Source organism: Dama dama, chromosome 20 (assembly GCF_033118175.1).
Source record: "Dama dama isolate Ldn47 chromosome 20, ASM3311817v1, whole genome shotgun sequence".
Classification (NCBI taxonomy): domain Eukaryota; kingdom Metazoa; phylum Chordata; class Mammalia; order Artiodactyla; family Cervidae; genus Dama; species Dama dama.
In genome coordinates this window covers 97,155,440-97,180,181 of record NC_083700.1, presented here as the reverse complement: position 1 = coordinate 97,180,181, position 24,742 = coordinate 97,155,440, and the positions used below count along the sequence as shown (strand labels likewise).

At 38.5% G+C, this 24,742-nt stretch overlaps 1 protein-coding gene across 4 annotated transcripts in view; it reads left to right on the top strand.

The window, feature by feature from the left end:
* MAST2 (microtubule associated serine/threonine kinase 2) overlaps window positions 1–24,742 on the top strand; it is a 203,055-nt gene that overhangs the window by 18,569 nt on the left and 159,744 nt on the right. For 3 of the 4 annotated variants that reach the window (XM_061122025.1, XM_061122024.1, XM_061122023.1), the window contains exons 2-3: window positions 3,247–3,394; window positions 14,696–14,838. In XM_061122025.1, coding sequence (XP_060978008.1) covers window positions 3,247–3,394; window positions 14,696–14,838 — 291 coding nt within the window. Of the gene's footprint in view, window positions 1–3,246; window positions 3,395–14,695; window positions 14,839–24,742 lie in introns of those variants that run through there. The other variant, XM_061122026.1, reaches the window with a different exon arrangement.

Below are 24,742 nucleotides of genomic sequence, written 5' to 3'. Positions count from 1 at the left end.
TATTTTCTGGGATACTATCCAGGCCAGAATCCTGGAAGTCATCCTAGGTTCCTTCCCCTCCTTAACTCCCTATTTTGCTGAAGAATCATTTGATTGTAGAAATGCTAGGAACCAGATAAAAATTTGATCCAGTTTAAGCAGAAGGGGGCAGCTTATTTTAAGGGTACAGTAATATGCTATTGAACCTGAAAACCATGTGATTTGGCTGGATCTCTCATAAGTGACTAGAAATGGGAACTAGAAAATTGCAAGAAGTAAGTTAGTTTGGAAGTTATACTATAGAAAGGAAGTTCCTCCTCCCATGCCGTTTTCTTTCTCTCTTAGACTATGTGTTCTATTTGCTTCATTCCCTTTTCTTGTCTTTAATAAATTCTTCAGTAAATCCAATAATGTTCTACTGTTTTAAAAAGTCCAGTCTAACTAACATATGTACAATAGATAGCCAGTGGGAATTTGCTGTATGACCCAGGAAACTCATACCAGGGCTCTCTAACAGCCTAGAAGGGTGGGAAGGGTTGGGAGGTGGGAGGGAGGTTCAAGAAGGAGGGGACATGTATACTTATGGCTGATTCATGTTGTTGTATGGCAGAAACCAACACAATATTGTAAAGCAGTTATCCTTCAATTAAAAATAAATAAGTCCAGTCTAGCTAGCTGAGCAAGAGAAGCAAGGTACAGAATAGTTCATAAAGAGTGATCTATTTATGTACTCGGCTCTGTCCGAAGCCTGGATAGTAATTATCCTGGGGAGATAGTGTAGTGACTGAGAGGGAGCACAAGGGCCTTTCTGGAAAGTGCTTGGTTATGTTTCTTTTTTTTCTTTTTTTAAAAATCTTGATGGTGGTTACATGGATATGTTTAACTTGCAAAAATTCTTTGTTGTATGCTTAGTTATATGTACTTTTCTGAAATGAGTAATATACTAAAGTTAAAAGGATGTCCTGCTTTAAAAGTTAAATTTCATTTCCCATTTAATTAACAGTTCCTTCCCTTTGCAAAGTTTTGATAGAAGAGACTTGGAATGAGAAGGTGCATAATCTGCTTTCATTTTTCCTCTCCTCTGGCTTCTTTTCTTTGGTATGTTATGATAGGGAATAGAGAGATTGAAAAGGATATGACTTTCTTTTAACTGATGCTGATCTAGTCCTATTGGTTGTCAGTTGTGCCTAACACTAATTGTTCATCCATACAATGAAGCAGGCATCCAAGTGCTGGCTCTGTCATGTAGCTCATTTTAAGTTATTTTGGGAGTATTTTCCTTTCCATGTTGCCTTCATATAGGATATTCCTTCGCCTTGGTATCTTGTCAGACCTCCTCACTTCCCTCCACCCACAGCTGCTTGCTGGAGTGTTGCCTCTGTGAATGGCCAGCCCTTTTAGATGGGTTACCAGCTTTAGTGCCCAAACCCTGATTTCTTTATGGTTTCTACTTCATGCATAAGTACTGTTTCATCCTTGTCACACCATTTGGTGGTAATATAGGCTGCTGCCTTGATGCTTTCTCTTTTTACATTGACTTCACCTTCCAATTCCCCTTTCTTCCTGCTCATTCCTGATGCAGTTGCCTGGACACATCAATTGCTTCAGTGGTTGTTGTTTAGTTGCTCAGTCGCGTCCAACTCTTTGTGACCCCATGGACTACACACTCCAGGTCTCCCTGTCTCTCACCATCTCCTGGAGTTCACCCAAGTTCATGTCCGTCGAATTGGTGATGCTATCCCACCTTCTTATCCTCTGCTGCCCTCTTCTTTTGCCTTCCGTCTTTCCCAGCATCAGGGTCTTTTTCAATGCTACCAGTAATGGTACAGTGCCTTACTATCCCCCATATTCTTTTATCCATTTACTACCAATTTTAAAAATACTTTCTCCTTGGGACTTTCATTGTGGTTCAGTGGTTGGGACTTTGCACTCTCACTGCTGAGGGCCCAGGTTCTATCCCTGGTCAGGGAACTAAAATCCCACAAGTGGCGCAGTGTGACAAAAAACAAAACAACAACCACCAAGAAAACAACTTTCCCCCCTTTCTCTTCAGCTGTTTTTCATCAACTTCACTCTTTTTATGCTGGGGAATTTGTAAATTATATTCTGGATAGCCACTACCAACCAGTATTTGTGCTTTCCTATGTGTGAACCTACCTGTCACAGTATGTGAGACCAGAGGCTTTTAAAAAAATCTTTTCTCAAGGAGGTAGGCGTTTCTCCATTTATTTTCTATCCCCTATGGCTTTTAGTATTGCTGTGGTACCAGTTACTTGTGTCTTGTTTTTCAAATGGCAGGTAATGTACATTTCATTTATTTCTCCTTATGCTTCTCATTTTGTTTTTTTACCGTCCAGGTCAGATTGATGTGCTGCTTATCTCTGTTTGTTCCTCCTCTGTAGCTTCCTTCATTGAAATGTAAAAGATAGGCTTCATTTGCCTTTTTTTTTTTTAAGAATATTTTCTCATTTAATGCGGCTAATTAGGTGGGTGTTTGCTTTAGAATGTCTGCATCTTGATGATGCTTATTGGTGAGGAGGAAGTGGCATTGGGATGGAGTGGGATGGGCTAGACTAAAGGCAAAGGGAAGGCACTTCATGTTGTCTGTATTGCCTCCTTTGTACCATTATACTTTTTCATATATTTAGCTCCTATTATAGAAACATAAGATCTTCCCTGGTGACTCAGATGTGAAGAATCCTCCTGCAAAGTGGGAGACCTGGGTTCGATCCCTGGGTCAGGAAGATCCCCTGGGTGGGGGGCCTGGCTACCCACTCCAATATTCTTGCCTGGAGAGTTATAGACATATGTATTATAGAATATAAAGAAGGTTCTGAGTTTTACTTCAGCATTAATTGAATGTTAGGGATATTTGTAACTTTGTGTGACAGGTATTTTATTATTTATGATTTTTTAAAAACTGAGATATGCTTTTCTTTACTCGATGTAATGTGACTAAAAGAAAAGTAAATAAACATAAGTAGACATGTACTCGTTAGGAATAATGTATCCTGTCAAAGTGCCTTATTGTATCACCTTGAAATCTCATTCCCTATTTTTCCTTTTGTAATCAATGTCTCACATCATTCATGGCATACCGAAACAGTTGTCACTAAGAAATTTGTTTCTGGCTTCAGCTGTTCAATAGGAAATATGAAATGTTGGCACTTTTTAACTGTAATGAATGTTGTAGAGATGTTTAAAGTTCTTATACTTTCAGAAAAGACATTAAAGATTTATGTGTTTTACTTTTTACTTCCTTTGAAGGATGTGATAACTGGACGTAGTCCCCTGCTCTTCAGGAAGCTTAGTAATCCTGACATATTTTCATCCACTGGAAAAGCTAAACTTCAACGACAACTTAGTCAGGATGACTGTAAGTTACGAAGAGGAAGCCTGGCCAGTTCTTTGTCAGGTAAGTATCTAGGTTTTTTTTTTTGTTCTTTTTAAGAGTTTTGGGACTGTGTTGTCAGTGTTTAAGGGTGTATCAACTTGGCATCTTGACACCTTCTTCTGTGGTAATAGTCTTCTATAGAACACTTGTGAGTAAGGCTGTCTTCCTTTCTTTGCTGTTTCCTCATGGCATCTCTGAACCTGCTAAATATTAGCTCATGAACCTGCTAAATATTTCTTGATTGACCATTATTACTGGTTATTCCCTTTCAATATGATTTTTGCTCTGTGTTTATTTCTTCAGACTTCACAAAATTTGCGGCTGCTGCTTTTTCTTTTTTTTTTTTCTATTTCTGAAATCCATTCCAAAGGCCATAGTGTCTCCCTACCTCTTGCATAGAAAAGTCTTAAAAGATTCAAAAGGAAAAATTAATACAAGGAAGTCATGCCTAAATAGGAAGCAATTAACACATGGCATGATTTTAAGCAGTCAATAGAGTATGAAAAAAGAATCTATTTGACTTTAGTTGAAGAAGGAAAAGTAGTCCTATTATGTTCCTTGGCCTATAGTGAACAGTATCAATTTCTTTTTACTTTTGTTCCTTTTCAGGGCTATTCCATTGGTTTTCTCTTCTCACTCTTCTATTGAAGTTTTTATTTTGTCTGTCATGTTTTAATCACATAGAACTGTTTCTTTCTTTTTTTTTTTTTTCATTTATTTTTATTAGTTGGAGGCGAACCACTTTACAATATTGTAGTGGGTCCTGTCATACATTGACATGAATCAGCCATGGAGTTACATGTATTCCCCATCCCGATCCCCTCTCCCACCTCCCTCTTCACCTGATTCCTCTGGGTCTTCCCAGTGCACCAGGCCCAAGCACTTGTCTCATGCATCCAACCTGGGCTGGTGATCTGTTTCACCATAGATAACATACATGTTTCGATGCTGTCCTCTCAGATCATCCCACCCTCGTCTTCTCCCACAGAGTCCAAAAGTCTGTTCTGTACATCTGTGTCTCTTTTTCTGTTTTGCGTATAGGGTTATCATTACCATCTTTCTAAATTCCATATATATGTGTTAGTATGCTGTAATGCTCTTTATCTTTCTGGCTTACTTCACTCTGTATAATGGGCTCCAGTTTCATCCATCTCATTAGAACTGATTCAAATGAATTCTTTTTAATGGCTGAGTAATATTCCATGGTGTATATGTACCACAGCTTCCTTATCCATTCGTCTGCTGATGGGCATCTAGGTTGCTTCCATGTCCTGGCTATTATAAACAGTGCTGTGATGAACACTGGGGTGCACGTGTCTCTTTCAGATCTGGTTTCCTCAGTGTGTATGCCCAGGAGTGGGATTGCTGGGTCATATGGCAGTTCTATTTCCAGTTTTTTACACTTGATCTTAGCCAAAAGGCCGAGAAGCGATATTTCCAGTTTTTTAAGAACTCTCCACACTGTTCTCCATAGTGGCTGTACTAGTTTGCATTCCCACCAACAGTGTAAGAGGGTTCCCTTTTCTCCACACCCTCTCCAGCATTTATTGCTTGTAGACTTTTGGATAGCAGCCATCCTGACTGGTGTGTAATGGTACCTCACTGAGGTTTTGACTTGCATTTCTCTAATAATGAGTGATGTTGAGCATCCTTTCATGTGTTTGTTAGCCATCTGTATGTCTTCTTTGGCGAAATGTCTGTTTAGTTCTTTGGCCCATTTTTTGATTGGGTCATTTATTTTTTTGGAATTGAGCTGCAGGAGTTGCTCGTATATTTTTGAGATTAATCCTTTGTTGCTTTGTTTGCTATTATTTTCTCCCATTCTGAGGGCTGTCTTTTCACCTTGCTTATAGTTTCCTTTGTTGTGCAAAAGCTTTTAAGTTTTCATTAGGTCCCATTTGTTTAGTTTTGCTTTTATTTCCAATATTCTGGGAGGTGGGTCATAGAGGATCCTGCTGTGATTTATGTCGGAAAGCGTTTTGCCTATGTTCTCCTCTAGGAGTTTTATAGTTTCTGGTCTTACATTTAGATCTTTAATCCATTTTGAGTTTATTTTTGTGTATGGTGTTAGAAAGTGTTCTAGTTTCATTCTTTTACAAGTGGTTGACCAATTTTCCCAGCACCACTGGTTAAAGAGGTTGTCTTTTTTCCATTGTATATCCTTGCCTCCTTTGTCGAAGATAAGGTGTCCATAGGTTCGTGGATTTATCTCTGGGCTTTCCATTCTGTTCCATTGATCTATATTTCTGTCTTTGTGCCAGTACCATACTGTCTTGATGACTGTGGCTTTGTAGTAGAGTCTGAAGTCAGGCAGGTTGATTCCTCCAGTTCCATTCTTCTTTCTCAAGATTACTTTGGCTATTCGAGGTTTTTTTGTATTTCCATACAAATTGTGAAATTATTTGTTCTAGTTCTGTGAAAAATACCGTTGGTAGCTTGATAGGGATTGCATTGAATCTGTAGATTGCTTTGGGTTGTATAGCCATTTTGACAATATTGATTCTTCCAATCCATGAACACGGTATGTTTCTCCATCTGTTTGTGTCCTCTTTGATTTCTTTCATCAGTGTTTTATAGTTTTCTATGTATAGGTCTTTTGTTTCTTTTTTTTTTGTTTTTGTTTTTGGTCTTTTGTTTCTTTAGGTAGATATACTCCTAAGTATTTTATTCTTTTTGTTGCAATGGTGAATGGTATTGTTTCCTTAATTTCTCTTTCTGTTTTCTCATTGTTAGTGTATAGGAATGCAAGGGATTTCTGTGTGTTAATTTTATATCCTGCAACTTTACTATATTCGTTGATTAGCTCTAGTAATTTTCTGGTAGAGTCTTTAGGGTTTTCTATGTAGAGGATCATGTCATCTGCAAACAGCGAGAGTTTCACTTCTTCTTTACCTATCTGGATTCCTTTTACTTCTTTTTCTGCTCTGATTGCTGTGGCCAAAACTTCCAAAACTATGTTGAATAGTAGTGGTGAGAGTGGGCACCCTTGTCTTGTTCCTGATTTCAGGGGAAATGCTTTCAATTTTTCACCATTGAGGGTAATGCTTGCTCTGGGTTTGTCATATATAGCTTTTACTATGTTGAGGTATGTTCCTTCTATTCCTGCTTTCTGGAGAGTTTTAATCATAAATGGGTGTTGAATTTTGTCAAAGGCTTTCTCTGCATCTATTGAGAGAATCATATGGTTTTTATCTTTCAATTTGTTAATGTGGTGTATTACATTGATTGATTTGCAGATATTAAAGAATCCTTGCATTCCTGGGATAAAGCCCACTTGGTCATGGTGTATGATTTTTTTAATATGTTGTTGGATTCTGCTAGAATTTTGTTAAGGATTTTTGCATCTATGTTCATCAGTGATATTGGCCTGTAGTTTTCTTTTTTTGTGGCATCTTTGTCTGGTTTTGGAATTAGGGTGATGGTGGCCTCATAGAATGAGTTTGGAAGTTTACCTTCTTCTGCAATTTTCTGGAAGAGTTTGAGTAAGATAGGTGCTAGCTCTTCTCTAAATTTTTGGTAGAATTCAGCTGTGAAGCCATCTGGTCCTGGGCTTTTGCTTGCTGGAAGATTTCTGATTACAGTTTCGATTTCCTTGCTTGTGATGGGTCTGTTAAGATCTTCTATTTCTTCCTGGTTCAGTTTTGTAAAGTTAAACTTTTCTAAGAATTTGTCCATTTCTTCCAAGTTGTCCATTTTATTGGCATATAGCTGCTGGTAGTAGTCTCTTATGATCCTTTGTATTTCAGTGTTGTCGGTTGTGATCTCTCTATTTTCATTTCTAATTTTGTTAGTTTGGTTCTTCTCCCTTTGTTTCTTGATGAGTCTGGCTAATGGCTTGTCAATTTTATTTACCTTTTCAAAAAACCAGCTTTTAGCTTTGTTGATTTTTGCTATGGTCTCTTTAGTTTCTTTTGCATTTATTTCTGCTCTAATTTTTAAGATTTCTTTCCTTCTCCTAACTCTGGGGTTCTTCATTTCTTCTTTCTCTAGTTGCTTTAGGTTTAGAGTTAGGTTATTTATTTGACTTTTTTCTTGTTTCTTGAGGTAAGCCTGTAATGCTATGAACCTTCCCCTTAGCACTGCTTTTACAGTGTCCCATAGGTTTTGGGTTGTTGTGTTTTCATTTTCGTTCATTTCTATGCATATTTTGATTTCTTTTTTGATTTCTTCTATGATTTGTTGGTTATTCAGAAGTGTGTTATTTAGCCTCCATATGTTTGAATTTTTAAGAATTTTTTTCCTGTAATTGAGATCTAATCTTACTGCACTGTGGTCAGAAAAGATGACTGGAATGATTTCAATTTTTTTGAATTTTCCAAGACTAGATTTATGGCCCAGGATGTGATCTGTTCTGGAGAAGGTTCCGTGTGCACTTGAGAAAAAGGTGAAGTTGATTGTTTTGGGGTGAAATGTCCTATAGATATCAATTAGGTCTAGCTGGTCCATTGTGTCATTTAAAGTTTGTGTTTCCTTGTTAATTTTCTGTTTAGTTGATTTATCCATAGTTGTGAGTGGGGTATTAAAGTCTCCCACTATTATTGTGTTACTGTTAATTTCCTCTTTCATACTTGTTAGCATTTGCCTTACATATTGTGGTGCTCCTATGTTGGGTGCATATATAATTGTTATATCTTCTTCTTGGATTGATCCTTTGATCATTATGTAGTGTCCTTCTTTGTCTCTTTTCACATCCTTTATTTGAAAGTCTATTTTATCTGATATGAGTATTGTGACTCCTGCTTTCTTTTGTTCTCCGTTTGCATGAAATATTTTTTTCCAGCCCTTCACTTTTAGTCCGTATGTGTCTCTTGTTTTGAGGTGGGTCTCTTGTAGACAGCATATATAGGGGTCTTGTTTTTGTATCCATTCAGCCAGTCTTTATCTTTTGGTTGGGGCATTCAACCCATTTACATTTAAGGTAATTATTGATAGGTGTGGTCCCGTTGCCATTTACTTTGTTGTTTTGGGTTCACGTTTATACAACTTTTCTGTGTTTCCTGTCTAGAGAAGATCCTTTAGCATTTGTTGAAGAGCTGGTTTGGTGGTGCTGAATTCTCTCAGCTTTTGCTTGTCTGTAAAGCTTTTGAATTCTTCTTCATATCTGAATGAGATCCTTGCTGGGTACAGTAATCTAGGTTGTAGGTTATTCTCTTTCATTACTTTAAGTATGTCCTGCCATTCCCTTCTGGCCTGGAGGGTTTCTATTGATAGATCAGCTGTTATCCTTATGGGAATCCCTTTGTGTGTTATTTGTTGTTTCCCCCTTGCTGCTTTTAATATTTGTTCTTTGTGTTTGATCTTTGTTAATTCTATTAATATGTGTCTTGGGGTGTTTCGCCTTGGGTTTATCCTGTTTGGGACTCTCTGGGTTTCTCGGACTTGGGTGGCTATTTCCTTCCCCATTTTAGGGAAGTTTTCAGCTATTATCTCCTTGAGTATTTTCTCATGGCCTTTCTTTTTGTCTTCTTCTTCTGGGACTCCTATGATTCGAATGTTGGGGCGTTTCACATTGTCCCAGAGATCCCTGAGGTTGTCCTCATTTCTTTTGATTCTTTTTTCTTTTTTCCTCTCTGCTTCATTTATTTCCACCATTTTATCTTCTACCTCACTTATCCTATCTTCTGTCTCCGTTATTCTACTCTTGGTTCCCTCCAGAGTGTTTTTTATCTCATTTATTGCATTATTCATTTTAATTGACTCTTTTTTATTTCTTCTAGGTCTTTATTAAACATTTCTTGCATCTTCTCAATCTTTGTCTTCAGGCTATTTATCTGTAACTCCATTTTGTTTTCAAGATTTTGGATCATTTTTACTATCATTATTGTAAATTCTTTTTCAGGTAGATTCCCTATCTCCTCCTCTTTTGTTTGACTTGGTGGGCATTTTTCATGTTCCTTTACCTGTGGGTTTTTCTCTGCCTTTTCATCTTGTTTGGATTGCTGTGTCTGGAGTGGGCTTTCTGTATTCTGGAGGTCTGTGTTTCCTTTTTATTGTGGAGGTTTCACCAGTGGGTGGGGTTGGACAATTGGCTTGTCAAGGTTTCCTGGTTAGGGAAGCTTGCGTCGGTGTTCTGGTGCGTGGAACTAGATTTCTTCTCTCTGGAGTGCAATGGGGTGCCCAGTAATGAGTTTTGAGATGGGTCTATGTGTTAGGTGTGACTTTGGGCAGCCTGTATGTTGACGCTCAGGGCTATGTTCCTGCATTGCTGGAGAATTTGCATGGTATGTCTTGCTGTGAAACTTACTGGCTCTTGGGTGGTGGTTGGTTTCAGTGTAGGTATGGAGGCTTTTGGACGGTCTCTTATTACTTATGTTCCATGTAGTCAGGAGTTTTCTGGTGTTCTCAGGTTTTGGGCTTAAGTCTCCTGCCTCTGGATTTCAGTTTTATTCTTCCAGTAGTCTCAAGACTTCTCCAACTATACAGCACTGATAATAAAACTTCTAGGTTAATGGTGAATAGATTCTCCCCCGTGAGGGACACCCAGAGAGGTTCACAGAGTTACATGAAGAAGAGGAGAGGGGGGAGGGAGATAGAGATGAGCAGGAGGAGAAAAAGGGGCACTCGAGGAGAGAGACAGATCTACGTAGTTGTCTGTTCCCAGAGTGTTCTCTGTAGCCCAGACACCCAGAAAGATTCACAGAATTTGATTGGGAAGAGAAGGGGAAAGGAGGAAATAGAGGTGTTCTGAGGTAGAAAATGGAGAGTCAAGATTGGGAGAGAGTAATCAACACACTCCTGAATAAAAATGGGAACTGGATATTGGATTCTTAAATGTCCAAAATTTATATCACATACTGAAAAACAAAGATTAAAAATCTAGAGTAGAGGTTAGACTCTTAAAAATACAATATTAAAAACAAAAACACAAAAAAGTTTTAGAAATATATATGAAGTTCGGTTTAAAAATAGGGCTTCTCTCTTTTTTTTTTTTTTGCAAGGTTATAGTGAAATGAAAATGAAAATTAAGGAGTAATAGAGGACTTTAAAAGGAAATAAGAGAAAAAGAAAGAAGAAAAAAGAAAAAAAAAAACAAGAAATTTTTTCCTAATTAAAAAAAATCGTAAAAATCTATGAAAATGAAAGTTAAGGAGTAATGGGGGAGTAATAGGGAATTTTAAAAGAAAGAGAAAAAATTAAAAAAAGAATTTTTTTTTAATTAAAAAAAAAAAAAGGTAAAAATATATGTAGGAATGTCTCTGGAGCTGTTGCGGTCAGTGTGGGTTTGGTTCAGGTTCAGATAGCTCCTCGTTCCAGCTTACACTTCTCGATATCTATAGGCCCCTTCCAGTGTAGTCAGTGTTCTCTACAGGGATTTTAAGCTGTTGCACCGGTCCCTTCTGAAGCGGTTCCCTTTGTTTATTTGGCTTCTGTTTGCCGGTCTCTTCAGTGCCTAATTTCTGCCCTGACACAGGCGGGTGGAGGTGGTCTCTTGTTCAGGTTGCTAGTTCGTCACGCTGCGGGGAGGGACGGGCGCTGCTTTCCCCGTCTAAGCTGCTCAGGCTCCCGGCTGCTCTATATAGAGCGTGCCATGCGCTGCGCGCGGTCCAGCCCTCTGGTGTTCCACAAAAGCGCGGACCCGGCTGAGCCTGCGTTTTGTGCATTCCCCAGCCGAAGCAGCTCAGGCAGCCAGGAGCTTGACGGGCACACTCTTCCCCGGGTGCGGCGCACCTTCTCCTCCCCGCAGTCCCAGCCTCAGTTTCCGCCCACTCCAGTCGGGTACGTGCGCCTTCTCCCCTCCACCTCCCCAGCCCCAGTCCCCATCCGCCGGTCTGGTGCGTGCGCCCTGTGTCTAGCTGCGACCCTCCTGGGGAATGTCGACCATCCAGAATCTCAGGAGGTCTTTGATTAGAAACTGGAGGCCTGTTTGCAGTGCGGTAGGGGATGCTGTCCTTGGGGCCGAGCTGCCCCTTTCCCCTCCCCCCTGCCTCCTGCCTCCGGCGGGGCTGGGCCGGTCCGCAGCCGGCTACCTCCTCTGGACTTGCTCGGTCCCTTTGTTCTGCGAACGGCCAGCAGTGTGTTTGGGCTGGTTAATTTTCTCTCTCTCTCTTGCTATCCCACAGTTGAAGTTGGTAACTCACAAAAGCTCCCTCCGATTGTCCTCAGGCCTGGTCCTTACCCTAAGCAATGCCGCCCGCTCCTCTCCGTTCAGCCCCCACTTGCTGGTGGCGGATGCGGGCGTCTGGGGTACTTTTCTGCTGGGAGTTGCTTTTAGGCACGTAATCTGTGGGTTTTATTTATTTTTCCCTCCCAGTTAGGATGCCCTCCGAGATTCAAAAACTTCCCCCAGACCCACCAGTGCGAGGGTCTCCTGGTGTTTGGAAACCTCCTCTGTTAAGACTCCCTTCCCCTTACGGATCTCCGTCCCTAGCTCTTTTGTCTCTCTTTATCTTTTTTATTTTGTCCTACCTCCTTTCGAAGACAATGGGCTGCTTTTCTGGGCGCCTGATGTCCTCAGCTAGCGATCAGAAGTTGTTTTGTGAAGTTTGCTCTGCGTTCAATTGTTCTTTCGATGAATTTGTAGGGGAGAAAGTGGTTTCCCCGTCCTATTCCTCCGCCATCTTGGCTCCTCAGAACTGTTTCTTGTTTGTTTCTTTTTCCATAGTGTTTTGCTCTTCTTTCAAAGATGTGTTTTATCTTCTCATTCCCTATGAGTAAATGGATTTTTACTTTTTAAATTAAAATTTTCTTGAAGTTTTCTTTCTTTTTTTTTGGCTCAGCTGGATCTTCATTGCGGCACACAGGGTCTTCTGTAGTTGCAGAGCACAGGCTCTACAGGGTGGGCTCTCTAGTTGTGGCATGGGCTTAATTACCCTGTGGCATGTGGGATCCTAGTTCCCTGACCAGGGATCAAACCCAGCCCCTTGTAGTGAGAGTGCCGAGTCCTAACCACTGGGCTGCCACGGAATTCCTTCTTTATTCTCATTTAATGGAGTTTCCAGGGGGACAAGATACAAATATGTGGTCATTCAACCATCTTTAACTGGGAATATTTCTTAAAAATAGGCTCTTGAAATCATTATAAGAGTAATAATTAGAATTTTTAAGAAGTTTTTTCCCCTGAGTTATTTGTTTACTAAAGGGCTAGTTGCTCCATTTGTTCATGTTGTTCCTTTTGTTTTAAGCTATTCGTGTTCCTCAAATTCTTGACATTTCTTGGTAAGCTTCAAGCCCTTACTAGTATATGTCCATATGGGTTTTGTCTGCTGTCATGTAAATTTCTTTCCCCATTAGGCACTTATTTTGAAGAGAGAGAGAATTGTGATACTAGCCTTTGGATATGTGGATGGGAAGTTAACAAGTTAACAAACTAATTTTCCTTTAGGTTATATAGCTCCTCATCTATAGGCAGATTGCCTGGAGAGCTTGGCAACATTTGCAGAAGGAAGAAAAGAAACTAGGCAGGCTCTACTCCAGGCTTGTGGGGGTTTTGAGTAGAGAAACAGTATTATTTTTTTGTGGAGGGTTTTATGGAAAGACTTCTCATTAAAGCATGCATTTGAGAGCATACTTGGGAGAGAGCTAGATTTTTTTTTTTTTTTAATTTTGTTTCTGATGAAAAATGTAAAATATGCCAGTTATACAAAATTTGAGTGCAGTAACATGCTTCATGTCAAAGTTGAAAATCTTTACGTTCTTCTCTTTTCCCTCCCTCCAAACCACTTACGTATACTCCATTATATTTAAATATACATTTAAAATCTTATGTAAGTATATAAACTTTATTTTAAAAATAAAAATTGAGATCTTATACTATATACTTCCTTTCTGCTATTTTCACTCAACTGAAAACATTGAACATTTTGTCCTGACTGCAATGTTGAGCTGCCTCATTATTTTTAATGGATTCAGTATGTCATTATGTGGAGATATTATAATTTCTTTAATTTGTAGTGATCATTTATTTTATTCTCCATTTTATTATAGTGAGAGCATTGCTAGGGTTAACTTTCTGATCTACTTTTTTTTTTCCTTTGCATTCCTACAAATGGAATACTATGTCTAGGCTTACTCAAATTAAAATTATAATAGGTTTTGCTAAATTGCCCTCCAAATAAGTTCCATCACATTTTGTTTGCAGTAAAAGGGTATGTTACAGCAAAAACAAAACCCAAACCTACTTTTGCTCATACCTCTTTATAAGAGTGGTTATTTCTCTGATGAATAGAATTTTGCAGGAAGAAGAGTTTTTAAGTAAAATTGGTGATCAAGTTAAAGCCAGGTGAATATGCGGGGCAGAATATTGAAGTTGAATGAGTGAATGGGTTTGGAAAAAGTAGCAGGAGATGAGGCCAGGGAGATAATATGGATTTATGGAGGATCTTTTTAGAGTTTTAGAAGTGTAACTTAGGACTTCCCTGTCAGTCCAGTGGTTAAAACTCTTGTGCTTCCCCTGCAGGGGTTGTAGGTTCAGTCTCTGGTCAGGGAACTAATATCTCACTTACCACATGGTGCTGCCAAATAAAAACAAAAAAACCAAAAAAAAAAAATAAAACAAAACTAAAAAAGCAACAAAAAGTGTGGCTTAATTCTTTAAACAGTAGAGAGTCATGAGAAGGGAATGACATGACCATATTTGTTTTGTTGGATCACTAGCACCAATGCAAAGAATGGTGTGAGGGAAGGGGTTGAAATGGACTTGAACCTCAGCTAGAAAGTCATTGCAGTTCTAGGTGCTCCATCTTTATAAATGAGTTTCTTGCAGTCTTTCAGTGGGATTAAGGCATTCAGTCAATCTGGACTGAACACATGGAATCTGGCAAGAGCAGCATAGATTCAGTGTTTGCCTTCTGGAAACCTAAGGGCCAAACTTGTCTAGGAGAAGCTTTCAGCTCCACTCTTAGCACATTGAGTTGATGAGAAACTAGGTAGGATGGAAGGGACTGGAAAACTCCTAGCCTTCTAGGTTGGGTGTTAGGTTGGAACAGGCCTGTTTGGTTGAAAGTTGGGCCCTGGCCTGGTGGTGAATATTACAGAGAATTTAAAATCATCGACTCAGTTCAGTATTCCACTTGGATTTCTCACTACCACCAACATAGGTGGAGTTTTTTAGAGGGCTACAGATCCTAAAATGGATGTTGGAGGGGCTTCACTTTGCTTTGGATCAATGTACTTTTTTTTTTTTTTTCTTTTTTCTGTATTGATTTATTTTTTTCATTTTTTTTTTTCCCCATTTATTTTTATTAGTTGGAGGCTAATCACTTTACAATATTGTAGCAGTTTTTGCCATACTGGATCAATGTACTTTTAATCCATTTGCTGTCATTATATTTTTTCATTTCATTAGTTAATAATTTGTTAATTTTCCAAACGTTGTGTTTGAAGGTAAGCAGCTGCTCCCCTTGTCCGGCAGTGCACACAGCAGTGTGGGACAGGTGACTTGGCAGTCTTCAGGAGAAGCGTCCAACCTGGTGCGGATGAGGAATCAGTCCCTTGGACAGTCTGCGCCTTCCCTTACTGCTGGCTTGGTAAGTGTTAGTACAGATGCTCCTTGCTCTGTGAACAAATCCTTGGTTGTCATTTGTCATTACCACAGCTATATTTTTCCTTTAGGGTTTGGCTAGATTAATTTCTCAAAGCAAACAATGGAAAAGAATGGAATTTAATAGACTGTATTCTGAATGCACTTTCATGCTGTCACTGGTACTGACTGTGTAATGAGAGTCAATAAAAAGATTCAGTATGATTTTAACTTTAATGAATAAATTTCCTGAGAAAGAGCTTTCTTATGGAAATGATTCTAAATCTTGTGAAGTTGTGTTACTTCCGTATATAGCTCTGTGGTATACATATTTAGTACATAGGGAACATGATTTACACAGAGTAGGCACTTCAGTATATATCAGGTGAAAGAATGAGCCTCTTCTTTGTCTAGCTTTGCATAGTAGACAGGACCTAACAGGTTAAGCTGTATAGTCTGGGCAGGTTGTTCTCTGCCTGTTGTTGCGTCTTGTACCCTTTTATCCTCAGTGGCTCTGCCTCTTTACTTGGGGAATCCATTGACTTTCTGTTGATCTCAACCCTCTTCCCTCTATCTGTAAGACAAGGCAGACTAGTAATTTGCAGGATATGATAACAAGCTTGTTCCCGTTAAGATAATTTCATCTACTCTTTGGGGCCATAAATCTTTTGGGTTGGCATATAGGGAGTAGAAAGCTTTGTCCATTTGTTCATCCAAGAAAGTGGGGATAGGGGAAGAAGTCTTCTTATAGCAGGTGAGAAGTTAGTTTTTGGATCAAGATTTCCTTATATGACCTGAGGTTTGTGATTTCAGGCTATAGGGATAATTGGCATCATTTGTGGAACTTCCCCAACTTTTTATTTTGAAAATATCAAACTTACATAAAAATGGAAAAAATTGCAATTAAACTTACTTAGATTCACCAATTTGGTTGTAACTTTATATTTTGTGACATTTGTTTTATCTGTGTGTATATGTGTATATTTTTTTCCCTGAAGATTTCAAAGCAAGTAACAAACATTATGTTGTCTCACCCTCAAGTATTTTTCCTAAGATCAAGGGACAGTCTCCTAAATAACCACAATATATAACGGACCCTTGAACAACAGGGATTTGAATTGAGTGGGCCTAATTAAATGTGGGTTTTTTCCCCGTTAATACTACCAGATCCATGGTTGGTTGAATCCTGCAATGCAGAACTGTAGACAGGGAGGACCAGCCATAAATTTATACTTGGATTTTCCACTGCACGGGGATGGGGAGGGATTGGGAGATGTCAGCACCTCTAACCCTTGTGTTGTTCAAGAGTCATCTATATTACCAGATCCGAGAATTTTAACATAAATTTAATTTAAAAAAATTCAGATTTTTCCACTTGTTTTCAACATGTCTATTAAAGCCCCTTAACCTCTTTTAACCTCTGGAACTTAAAAAAAATCCATCCACCATCGTAGAGATTTTGATCCAATGGTCTGGAGTGGTCCCAGGCATCCGTATTTGCTTTAAATGCACTCTTTTGAGAACTGCTGCCATTAAGGTAAAGCTGAATGTTTCATTTTAAGGTGGTTTGTTGCAGAGGAAATTACTGGACTGAGTTTGCTGAATTCCTAGCCTAACAATTGAAGGAGAATATTCCTGAATTTTTTTTTTTAAAAAAGCTTATTGAAATATAATTCACATATGATAAAATTACTCATTTAAATTGTACATTTCAGTGATTTTTAGTATATTCATAGATGCAGCAATCACTGGAGTCAGTCTTAGAATATTTTCATCATAATCAGGAAGAATTCCTAAACCCTTTAGCTATCACCTTATTTTCATATCTCTCTAGGCCTATGTAACTACTAATATACTTTCTGCCTCCACAGATTTACCTGTTCTGTCAATTTCCTATAAATTGAATCTATGATATGTGGCCTTTTGTAATTGGCTTCTTCCACTTAAAATGATGTTTTTAAGGTTCCTCCATTGTGTAGCATGTATTAGTATGTCATTCCTTTTTACTGCTAAATAATATTCCATTGTATGAATATACCATATTTTATCTGTCAGTTGATTGACGGTTGGGCTGTTTTTTCCTTTAGACTATTATTAATAATGAACATTTGTTTACAGTGTTCATATGGACAGTTTTCATTTTTCTTGGGAGTGGAATTATTTAGTCTTATGATAACTGTTTAAATGCAGCAGTGTTTGATAAACTGCAGTATATGATGATTTTGGTTTCTTTACCTCTTCATCAGCATTTGCTATTGTCTGTCTTGATTTTAGTCATCCTAATGGTTCTGAAGTGATAACTGTGGTTTTGATTTGTGTTTTCCTAATGACAGTAAGCATCCTTTTATGTGATTATCAGCCATTTGTGTATCTTCTTTGAAGAAATGTCTATTCAGATTCTTTGCTCATTTAAAAAATTGGGTTATTTGTCTTTTTATGGGTGTGTAAAATAATTACTTCTCTAGAACTGAATCTAGTTATGTCTTTCCTCCCAGGGATCTGCCTTTTGTTTCCTTTTGTGCTTTTCTTCCTCAGGAATTTACTTACTTATGGTAACCTCAGGCAAGTTCCTCCTTTTCCATTCTCGTAATCAAGGATTTCCAGTTGAATATTTTATGTTTGATGGCACATTTGATAGTTTGTGTTGAATACTTCCCTTGCTTTGACTTACTGTACACTGAATATACTTTCATGCCACCCTAGCTTCTGTGGCATTTCTAAAAAAGTCTGTCCTATAATGTCTTCTTGTTGTTAATAGAATTATGGCCATATACAGCCCACAGATCCATATATAGTCCGCAGACCCATATACAGTCCATAGACCCAGCCTCCAGAGAATTTTTGGGTCTATAAGATTCACATATAACAAAAAACCAATTTAAAAGTAATAAGACAACATTTAATAGAATAAGGAACTAAGGGGACAGGAATTGTCTTGGGTATAATGATTGGGGAGATAATTTACCGGAGGTTAGATTTGACGAGTCTGGAGAATGATGAGCCAAAAGCCTGAGTGTAGCAACTATTTTCATTTTGAGGCCATCTTGGTGATTGTGTTTGTGAGGGTATTTTTGGACTTCTCCCTCATTTCCTAGTGTCTATTGAGAGGATTTCTCTGAATGTCCATTTTCCCCATATATGTAGAAACTATGATTCCAATTAGTGGTTTCCAGAGCATGTATAAAAAGAATCATCTAATCATATTACTGTATTTTGTGTTCCTAGGGATAGGGAAAAACTTAGATGGCATCTTGTCCAAGATTAGTTATTCATTTTAAAATATATGTATGGTTCAATCCCTTGTTTGGGAAGATTCCTTAGAGAAGAAAATGGCAACTCACTCCAGTATTCTTGCCTGAAAAATCCCACAGACAGAGGAACCTGGTGGGCTACAGTCCATGGGTTGCAAAGAGTTGGACACGACTGAGTGTGGCACATATTTGTTCAGGAACTGTTGACCAAAACCTCCCACCTAGGCCAGGCACAATGATATCTGCTTGCCTGAATTGTCTCACAACAGGAGGTTCCCATAAAGAACTTGGTGCTGCTCCTCAAAACTAACCTGGAGAATTTGGGAGGGCCAAAAGGAGGAGGTGGTGTGTCCTGCCAACTGTCCAGAGGCCCTCACACTGAAATCCATCTTGTCTGAGAGAGGCACAGGCCACCAGGAAGGACTCAGAGTCAGATGAAATTTAGGCCAAGCAAGATGATTGGGCAGAGACAACCTGGAAACTAATCCTGTTGCTGTAAAACCTGAGACCACGAGCTATGTGGCAGAGCAGTTCTCCTGGGTTTCCTTACCCTGCTGCTCTCCACCTGGGTGTTCATTCCCAGTAAAGTTTTTGCTTTTTGTCAGCATGTGTCTCCTCGGACAGTTCATTTCCAAGTGTTGGACAAGAGCCCCACTCTTGGGCCCTGGAAGGGGTCTACTTTCCTACAATATATATACATATCCTTATATACTATAAATTATATGATATATGTATATGTGTCTTAAGACATATATATAAGAATATATATATAATTTTTAAAGTAAGGTTAATTCCTGCTGTGCTTTGTCATGAATATGCCAAGTAGTATCTGCAACTTTGATCTTTGTCTAAGACTCACTCATCTGTTTATTCTGCCTCTGTGTTCCCCTAAACCAATTCTTCAGTTGTTAACTAGAACCGTGACCCCCCTCCCTGCCCTGATAGCCCAAAACCAGAGACCTGGAAGTCTATTTTGACTCCTTCTTTCCCTTACTCTCCCCTATTCAATCACCCAGTGAATCCTAGCTCCAAACATTTCTAAGAGGTCTACTTTTTTTCACCTTAGAGTTTTTTCACCAGTCTAAGCCACATTTGCAGTCTCTTTGATCATTGCTGGGACTTCATTACTGTTAATTCATTCTTCTTCCTTTCTAACCACTCTCCACTCTAAAGTCTATTCTTTCAAAAACAAAATCTGATTTTGTCTGTTCTTTTTTCTTTTAGTTTTATCTTCTAAATTTTCATTTGGTTAATATTTATCCAGCATCAATGTTTAAAATATTTCCATAGCTCCCTGAAACAATTATTATAAAATACAATAATCAGTAATTATTAAGTGGATGAATTTTCATTGGCATTAGCAAATTGTCAATGAGAAACTGAGACCACAGATGGAAAGATGAGGCTTGGATGATTTTTCTCTGAAATCAGTCTGTTAGGTTCAAGTAATTTATACTGAGGTTGACCTAACCCATAAATTGTGCCAAACATTCAGATTTTAATAGAAGGGCTGTACATACCAGGAATCTCTTAATTGATAGCGTTTGACTAATTCTTTTTGGCAGACATGACCTTCACAGGACTGATGTATGCATGCCAGGTTGCTCAGTTGTGTCTGACTCTTTGCAACCCGATGGACTGTAGCCCTTTAGGCTCCTTTTTCCATGGAATTCTCCAGGCAAGAATACTGGAGTGGTTTGCCATATCTTTCTCCAGGGAATCTTCCCAACCCACAGATTGGACCCACAGATCGAACCCGCGTCTCTTGCATCTCCTGCATTGGCAAGCAAATTCTTTACCAACTGTGGTTATAGGGATTGTCATTTACAAAGAATGGCTGTTTCCATCATTGTGTTCCTAGTTGACATGTAATGTTGTACCTGGTACATAGTAGGCAATGTATAATTACTCACTGAAGGAGTGAAGGACTTTTGGAATACCTTTGCTAATGTTATTGCTGGTTGGATTAACACTTGTTTGAAATATAATGTCCAAAAAGAAGGTTAATTTAATGTTGTTACCAGCCTGAAATGATGTCACACAGACCTCTATTCTTGTCCTTGTCCTAACTGACGTTTTAATCAATTTCTTGGATAAATACACTGAAGAAATTACTTGTTACATATACTGATGGCACATTTCCATTGTTGAATGTTAAATTCAGTCAGAGCCTCACAAACAAATGACGGTTCAAGAACTAGCACAATGAGATTTAACAGAGAGAAAAGTAACCTTTGCAAAGCCAAGCTTAGCACTGGATTGAAGGACTTACCTTGTGGTACATTGACTAGGAATCTGCCTGCCAATGCACGGGACATGGGTTCGATCTCTGGTCTGAGAAGATTCCACATGCCATGGGCAACTAAAGCCTGTGTGCCATAGTTACTGAGCCCGTGCACTGCAATTTCTGAGCCCACACACTACAATTTCTGAGCCCACACTCCAGCTGCAACTGCTGGAGCTTGTGTGCTCTAGAGCCCATGAGCCACAACTGCTGAGCCCTTACAGTGGAAGCATGGGATCCTAACCACTGGACTGTCAGGGAATTCCCTATTATTGTTTTTATTTATTTATTCAGTTATTTATTTATTGGGTTTTAGTTGTGGTGTATGAGCTTGGTGGTTGCAGCCCAACTAAGCATGGGCTAGGTTGCCTCTTGGCATGTGGGATCTTTGTTCCCAACCTGTGATCAAAACTGGGTCCCATGACTTGGAAGGTGGATTCTTAACCACTGGGTTACCAGGAAAGTCCCTATTATTGTATTCTTAACTTAGTATTTCAGAACTTTTTTGAGGTGACATAATTGGGGTATGCTTTTGAAGAAATTGGGAATCCAAGGGACTTCCATGGTGGTCCAGTGGTTAAGATTCTGGGCTTCCAGTGCAGGGTTCAGTCCTATATGCTTCATGCTGTGGCCAAAAAACGCAATCCAAGATACTCCTTACAACCTTTCTCCGTGTTTCTTAGCTCGTATGATTATTCTTTAATTTTCACACATGGCTTCAAAGAGAAACACTGTAGTTTTCAGAGCTGTATATGGTTGTGTCACCACCACCACCACCACAGTCATGATATAGATAAAGAAGATCATGGTATGGAAATTTCTGTCACCCTGAAATGTTCCCTTGCGTCCCTTTACAATCAGTTCTTTCCCCTGCCAACTCTTGGCAAACACTGACCTGCTTTCTGTCACTGGTTTTTTTTTGTCTTTTCCAGAATTTCTTGTAAATGGAATCATACAGCATGTGATCTTTTGTGTTTGACGTCTTTCGCTTAACATAATGGTTTTGAGATTCATCCACATTGTTTTTGAGCATTGGTAGTTCTTTTTTATTGATGAAAGTATTCCATGGTTTGGGTATATCAGACATTGTTTATTCATCAGTTGATGATCGTTTGGATTGTTTCTCGTTTTTTGCCTGTTGTGGAGAAAACTGCTATGAAAGTTTGTGTACAAGTATTTGTGTGGACTCATGCTTTCATTTCTGCTGGATAAATACCTACGAATGAGATTCCTGGAATATGTGTCAAGTGTATGGGGTATGTTTATCTAGATGAGAAACTGGCATTTTTGTATTCCCACCAGCAGTTGTTCCACATCCTTTTCAGTACTGGGTATTGTCATTTTAATTTTAGCCATTCTAATGGGTGTGTAGGGGTATCCCATTGTGGTTTTAATTTGCATATCCCTGATGACCAGTGAGGCTGAAAAGCAATTCAGCTTCATTAGTCATCAGGGATATATATATATATACACACACACACACAATTTTTTCAATGAATTAAGTTTTTATTCAAAGTTAAAAGAATTTTAAAGAAACTTTTATAAATTACATAAAAGAAAGTTAAGAGGGACAGTCACAAGTCTGCAAAAATAATACAAAAGTATCTAAGGCAAAAAAAAAAGAATCAGTATCTAAGGCAGCATGAATACAGACCATGTCACAGCATGGTGACCTAACTGTGATATAAATAAGACATAACTAGCATTTGCACCAAGACCAGAATTTTTTAAAAAAGCAAAACATAACTTGAGAACCTTAGTTCTGCATTGAGCTTCACTCAGATCCTTAATGGGTTTACACCATGTCATTGTTTTAAACAACTACATCATGTCAAACTATAAATTACATAGATGTGATTCTTTGGATTACTTGTTCAGATCTTCTGTCCTTAAAAAATTTTAGGTTGTTTGTCTTCTTATTATTGAATCTTACGAGTTCTTTGTATATTCTGGATACAAATTATATATCAGATATATGCTAAGTATTTCTCCCTGTCTGTGGCTTATGTTTTCATTTTCTTGTCACTGTTTTATACAAAATCTATATATAAAAATAGGCAAAGATTTACTGTATTTGTCTAACACAATGAAGTTGAAATTGAAATTACTGTTTATAATCGCTTACAAATGAAATAAAGATAAATTTTAAAGTTATTTGAAAGACCAGTACATTTTATTATTTTTTTTAAGACCAGTACATTTTAAAGTACAAAACATTACTGAGAGAATTTAAAAAAGACTTAAATGATTGGAAAATATATGTTTATGGATTGGAAGACTCAGTGTCATTAAGATGTAAATTCTCTTATTGATCTATAAATTCAGTGCACTTCCAATCAAAACCCAAGCAACAATGTGATTTCAAATTTATATTGAAATGGAAAGAGCCTAAAATAACCAAAACAATATTGAAAAAGAAGACCAGAGTTGAAGGAATCATCCCACCTGATTTTATGAGTGTCTATTAAAGGTACACTAATCAACATTATGATATTGGTATAAAGATAAACACACAAATCACTGAAACAGAATAGAAAATGTAGAAATAGACAAATATGCAAGGTAATTTAATGGTAAAAGAGTCATTCCAACAAATGGTGCCAGAACAGTTTACATGGGAAAAAAATGAACCTTAATCCTTACCCCATGCTGTATATAAAAATTAAGTTGAAGTGGGCAATTGACAGTTTTAAGAGCTGAAGTTATAAAATATATAAAGGAAAACAGGAGAAAGTCTTTGTGATTTGGGACGAGGCAAAGGTTCTCAGGGCACAAAAAGCACAAGCCATAAGAAGGAAAAAGTTTGACTTTATCAAGTAGTATAAAATATTGAAGTGTTCAATGTATTAAGAATTATGGGAGTACAGGTTTTAAAAAGTGCATTCACTGCCTATTAACTTGAGAATTGCTCTCCTTCCACTTTTGGTTTCTTTCTTTTTTATGAGGAATGTGTTTCTGATGCCACCTAGTGTCTTTTCAAAGGTATGAGAATAATAAGGTTTCATCAGTTCAGTTCAGTCGCTCAGACGCATTCCACTCTTTGTGACCCCATGAACCACAGCACGCCAGGCCTCGGTATTCATCACCAACTCCCAGAGTTTACCCAAACCCATGTCCATCAAGTCGGTGTTGCCATCCCACCATCTCATCCTCTGTCGTCCCCTTCTCCTCCTGCCCCCAATCCCTCCCAGCATCAGGGTCTTTTCCAATGAGTCAGCTCTTCACATCAGGTGACCAAGTATTGGAGTTTCAGCTTCAGCATCAGTCCTTCCAATGAACACCCAGGACTGATCTCCTTCAGGTTGGACCTCCATGCTGCTGCTGCTGCTAAGTGGCTTCAGTCGTGTCTGACTCTGTGCGACCCCATAGACAGCAGCCCACCAAGGCTCCCCTGTCCCTGGGATTCTCCAGGCAAGAACACTGGAGTGGGTTGCCATTTCCTTCTCCAATGCATGAAAGTGAAAAGTGAAAGTAAAGTTGCTCAGTTGTGTCCGACTCTTAGCGACCCCTGGACTGCGTGCAGCCCACCAGGCTCCTCCGTCCGTGAGATTTTCCAGGCAAGAGTGCTGGAGTGGGGTGCCATTGCCTTCTCCTTAAGAGCTTTTAAAGTAAAAGTTGGGAAACTTTCATGATATTTCAACAGGATATTAGCAGTCTGATTGCTTGTTCTCAAGAATATGTTTGAGAAGCAAAAGAATAGGTTAATTATCTTACCTGAACAAATTTGGTGCTGAATTTTATAAACACTTTTATATCTTTGTGATAATTTGTAAAGAATATAAGGTGTACAACTTTAAAAATAGTGGCTTTCATATTTTAAAAAAGCATTTAAAATTTAAAAAATTTTAGATAAATTAGTTGATTGATTAGGACTATTGGAAGACATCTTATTGAATTTATTAAGAGTTAGAACAAATGACAGTGTTTATGCAAATACTTCATAAAGAAAAAGATTATTAAATCACCAGTTAAAAGTTATAGCTATATATTTTGTTCTGTTTTGTTTTTGTTTAAGATTTTTTACAGAAAGTCTTTTAAATTGGACCATTAATGCTGTGTATTGCTGTGTGTAAGTATAATAGTGCTGAGGAAAGATTGAAAGGTGTTGATATTGGTACATTCTGTCATGTAAAGAAAGTAGAATTACTGGAGATATTTGAGTTGAGGTGGGCTTCCCTGGAGGCTCAGACAGTAAAGAATCTGCCTACAATGTGAGGGACGTGGGTTCGATCCCTGGGTGTGGGGAAGATCCCTGGGTCGGGAATATCCCTTGAAGAAGGGAATAGGGAATGGCAACCCACTTCAGTATTCTTACCTGGAGAATTCTACGGAGAGAGGAGCTTGGCAAGCTATAGTTCATGGGGTCTCAATGAGTT